Source organism: Astatotilapia calliptera, chromosome 22 (assembly GCF_964374335.1).
Source record: "Astatotilapia calliptera chromosome 22, fAstCal68.1, whole genome shotgun sequence".
Lineage (NCBI taxonomy): Eukaryota > Metazoa > Chordata > Actinopteri > Cichliformes > Cichlidae > Astatotilapia > Astatotilapia calliptera.
In genome coordinates this window covers 14044686-14049849 of record NC_137442.1, presented here as the reverse complement: position 1 = coordinate 14049849, position 5164 = coordinate 14044686, and the positions used below count along the sequence as shown (strand labels likewise).

The 5164-nt window shown below is 38.9% G+C and overlaps 1 protein-coding gene across 1 annotated transcript; it reads left to right on the top strand.

Annotated features, from left to right (window-relative positions):
• Window positions 1-1241: 1241 nt before the first annotated feature.
• LOC113015354 (lipid transport auxiliary protein 1) lies at window positions 1242-5101 on the top strand. Its single transcript, XM_026157368.2, has 7 exons — window positions 1242-1647; window positions 1745-1846; window positions 1942-2050; window positions 2146-2199; window positions 3494-3660; window positions 4306-4364; window positions 4485-5101. Exons 1-7 carry the CDS (start codon window positions 1585-1587, stop codon window positions 4690-4692), a joined length of 762 nt encoding a protein of 253 aa, XP_026013153.1. The 5' UTR covers window positions 1242-1584; the 3' UTR covers window positions 4693-5101.
• The last annotated feature ends 63 nt before the right edge of the window (window positions 5102-5164 follow it).

Below are 5164 nucleotides of genomic sequence, written 5' to 3'. Positions count from 1 at the left end.
TGGAGAAGTAATAATAATAATAATAATAATAATATATTCAACTGATGTGTAAATGAACAAGTAATAGTCGATATTTATGCACAAGTATACTCATAATAACACCCTCATATGTAGTATATGCATGCATAAATGCTGTGATAATGTGTGAGCACCAGTTCTCCAGGCATTCTGATGTCTTTCAAAGTTGTCCTCCGGACATTGGCTGCTTTTTCACTCATTTCTAGTCCAGCCCTTGTCAACATACAACACACAACAAAGAACCAATTATGAATTGCATCTTTAGACACTTTGTTTCCAGCAGCCTGTGTCAAACACATGGCTTGTTCCCATTTGTTTAGCTGAATCTATTCAAAAATTGACAGACATAAAATACTATTTTTGTGATTCCCAAAGTGCTTCTAACAGAAAACTTGGCATATCTCAGCATGATGTGCTTGTGCTATAAACATCTTTAAGGAAACTGGACATGAGGAGGATAGAAGCAGTGAAGCAGTGAAAGACCTAAAAAAATATCTTCAGCAGATGAGAAATATCTAAAAGCCACGTCCTTAAGAAAAAATCCAGAAAAGATCTGACACAGGACCTGAGAGATGTATCTGGTCCTTCAGATGATCCATCTACTGTTCGTGAAGCCTCAGAAATGGTGGCTGTCAACAAGTCACTCTTAATGAAGGAAAGGGGGGAGCAAAGTTTGAGATATGCTAAATTACACAAGACCTGGACTGAAAGTCAGGGGAACCAGGTCTGGTGGAGTGATAAATACATATTTGAAATATTTGGTTCAGACTGTGTTCAGTGTACAAAGTACAAAAGTAGAGGTACAAAGTGGTTGTTCACAACCTAAGAGTTCAGGCTGTGTTGAAGAATTAAAGGTGATTATACCAAATATTAACTTTCAAGTATAGTAGAATTATTTTTCCTAATATACTGCATTTTAATGTATTTTAGATTTTTAGTTATGCATCTGTTTCACACAGGGCTGGATCAATACTTTTACATAGTGTTGTATACTACTACTACTACTACTACTACTACTAATAATAATAATAATAATAATAATAAACAAAAAATGAAACAGGTAAAATAATATGTATAAGTATTACATTCTACATAGATCATTGAATGTGTTACAAATATCACCAACAGTAATATAATGTGTATATGATATAAATTGTGCCCTTTTAGGCAGGTTGTGTTTACAGATGAATTTTACTTAGTTGTTTGGGGGGGGCAAAAAAGTCTTTATTTTTTATTTATTTCTTTTGCAGTTCTTTGTTTGTACTTTAGTAATAGGTAATTATAATAACCTATATACTAAGCATCATATAACGACAGGAAGTCTGTTTAGCGTGTCCTTCTTGCATGGTTCTTACGGTAATCCAACACTCACAAGCGGAAATCAGCTCTGGCCCCGCCCTCACAGTGCAAAGCTAACTGAAAGCTAAATAGCATATCTTAGCGCATGATGCCCATGAAGAAAAAGACAAGGGTCAGCTCAGTTGCTGATATTTTATTTTTTCGAAGCATACTTTGAAGCTGTAGAGTGATTCGTCGTCGCATAGACTGTAAGCACTGACAGGCAGCATGGCAGAGTCATCGCCGTTATCTGGAGTCAATGTTGTTTTGGTTATGGCCTATGGAAGCTTGGTGAGTAAGTTACACTAAAAGCTCGATACCTGGTACACGGAGGTGTGTTTATGATAAGTTTTAACCTCAATCCTGTCACGCTTGGTTTTGTGTTCAGGTGTTTGTATTGCTGTTTATATTCGTCAAAAGGCAGATCATGCGTTTTGCAATGAGATCCCGCCGAGGGCCTCATGTACCTATTGGCCACAATGCACCAAAGGTGAGGCGTGGATCTTTACTGTTTTGTTATTATTATTATTATTATTAACTTTTTGTGCCTTAATATTAATAAATTCTTTATGAATTAATCTACAGGGTCTGAGGGAGGAGATTGAGTCCAGACTGTCCAAAGTTCATGAGATACGTTATGAACCTCTGCTCCTGTCAGAAGAAGACGACAGACTGAAGCGGGCATCACAGATAAGTCAGTCAGCTTTTTAAACTCATTTTGAGCAAATGTTGTCCTTTTTATTTAGTTATTTTTTTAAACGTAACAAATTGATATCTTATATTTCAAAGGTTGCTACAACTACCTGTACAGAATGAAAGCTCTGGATGCAATCCGTGACTCAGGTGAGAGTTACAATTTGTTCCTTAAATGTATTCATCGGCTCAGAGCCCCTTCCAGTTTAGTGGTGATCAACAGGTTGACAGATGAGGTCAGGCAGGAGTCTCTGATGATCTATGATGTTCACAGATGACATCGTGATCTGTAGTAAAAGGAGGGAGCAGGTGGAGAGGTAGAAGCAAGAGAGAATGCGGCTCAGGTTGAGCAGTTTGGAGACAAAGTTATAGAAGCAAAGCTGAGATATGTTGGACATGTGCAGAGGAGGGATAGTGGATATACTGGAAGGTATAGGTGCAGGAGGAACAAAGGAAGACCACAGAGAAGGTTCATGGATTCAAGGAGCACATTTTTAACATGCTGAGCTTGTTCACAGCTGTCCAAACCCACATCATCTTTTTCAAGTGTTTTACTTATATTACTGTAGTTTTGAGTTATTGAATTATATAGGATTTTGGCTGTAGAGTTCAGGGCTACCCTTTTCATTCTTTTTTCAGTGGGTGACAGATCTGATCTGCAGGGAGGCCAGTTCAGCACCCTAACTCTTTTACTGCACCGGCATGCAAAAGGCGATTTAGCATAGATTCAACATGGTGTTGCTCCAAAACATGTTGTCCAGGAGAATTAATGAAGCCGTCTTACATATGCAAGCTGTGCTGTTGCAGTAATGTACCCCTATACCTGCACAGACATGGGTTTTGAACCTGGATAGCACCTTTCCTCTTTATCCCAGCGGAAGTGTCAGAATATCCAAAAAAAGACAGGATCATTTTATGCTTCAGCTGAGTCCAACTTAAAGCAGTTCAGGCCCATATTTGCACAGTAGAGTTTGAACTGGCTTTGTGGATGCAGCTTACCACTGAGTTGGCTGGTGGTGGTTTGCAGCCGTGTTCATGAGTTCTTGCTGTGCCACCTGACAGCCTGATTTCTCTGAGTCTGTTTATATTTCTGATTTTATATCAGTAGATGATATAATCGTTGTTGGGCATATTAAAGGTAAACATTTGCCAGTTAGCTGTAATATGTCCACTCAGTGGTTTTATGCATTTCTCAGCTTTCTCTGTAATTTTGGCCAAACAGTGGTGGCACAAAAGTTTCAAGCTTGAGTGAAATATAGAGTTTTAGTGATTCACAAGTCTTTTTGTTGTGGTTTCAGTTGAATTTTCTACTGTGTCTCAGCTTTTTTTTTTTATTATTGTAAAATAATTTTTAATTCTGTTCTTGTTTTGTTTTTGTTCCATTTAAAGCATTAAAACGTCTTTCCTGACCTTCAACTTGTCTTCCTTCCTCTCTCTGCCACAGGAATTCCTTTGCAGGAGATAAGTGGGAGCCCCAGCGCATTTACAGGACGCAGCTTCAGGAGCTGGCTAGTTGAGCTGCGCAACTCCCACTCTCTGATAAAGAGCAGCCGCAGTGCACTTATTGACCGTTTGCTTGAAGGCTACGACAGCGCTCGTCATGGGACTGGGGTGCATAAATGTTTTTACTGTATCCCAACAGAACTTTATTAGAATGTTTCAGGTTCCAGAATTCAGAAAGAATGGAAAATCTAACGCTACCGTAAAGTGTTAATTCTAAATATAATCTTAATTTAGATTTTGCAGTTATTGCTTTCAAACTATTTAGGACCATTTAAGACGTCTTCTTCATCTGCCACATCCACCACTGCTCTCTCTTCTCCCTCTAATCTCCATCTCATCCTCCTCCTCCTCAACTCAAGCCTTGTCTCCTGTTTGATTACGTGTTCACATCACATGAAAGTTTATTTGCTAAGCATCTGAGTCCAACAACCTTAAAGTCACTTCAAACAAAGTTTCAGTAACATGGCCTAATTGCATGCACTTATTGAATCAGCAACTCTTATTGACAGAAAAGTTCTGGAAATCCTCGTGATGACAGTGATCCTGCTTCTTTGACTCATCGAGGCTTTTTACAAAGTTTTACAGCCTCCTTCAGAGTAAAAAGTTGTGGTTGCTCATCACCTGACGTTATGAAGTAAACTGTGATCTGACACTCACTAGAAGGACAGAGGGGCACAGAGGGTTCATAAAAGACAAGAATATAACGAGTTAAATTCTTTCATCTGCTGATGTGGATTTAAATATTTGTTTCAGGTGTTTGGGGAACCTGAGTTTCTTGAATATCAGCAAGCTCTAAACGAACTGGCTGACGTGTAAGTGTCACCGTACTGGTCCAGACTTGAAACCAGTCTTATTTCTGTTGCAGCAAGTGATGCGGTCTGCATTGTCCGTTTATGCAGTACATTTGAAATCATCTGTTTTATCACCCTCAGCGTGAAGGCGTATTCCAGCACCACCAGCCTCGACCAGCATCACCAGTCCGCAGCCAAGGACCTGACAGGCTCTCCTGTCCGCAGCACTCCCTCCACCATCCAGATCACCTACCTGCCTTCAACCGGCCAGCGCAGCAAGAGGCCCAAACACTTTCTGGAGCTCAAAAGTTTCAAAGACAACTACAACACACTGGAGAGCACGCTGTGATGCAGTCATAGGATGGTTGTATGGTGTGCGGTCAGTCTACGGGGAAATAAAAAGTTGTAGCAGACTGACTGGTTGGCTTTAAAAATGAGCTTTAAAACATCAAACTTAAAATAAGCTCAGAATGGACAGCGAGAGACATCTTATCCTCTATATTTTTGATCTAGAAAATGATGCAGTTGTTAAAGTCTTGCTGTCACAGGAGGTTTTTTTTCCTTTTCTGTATGTGTGTGTTTGCTGTTTAATGTGTGCAGAGGAAAACAATTGTTTCATTTCATTTTTGTAAAAGCAGCAAGTCAACTGAATTTATTATTTTTTTCTTGAGAGTTGAAATTGTAAATACAAATGTTTGATTAATGTACAAATGTAAGATATTTATGCTAACTTATTAAATTCATACGTGTGACGTGTATTTATATGAAGATAAAAGGTTTTTTGTGGTTTTGAGGGAACTTTCCCATCCTCTTTTTTTATA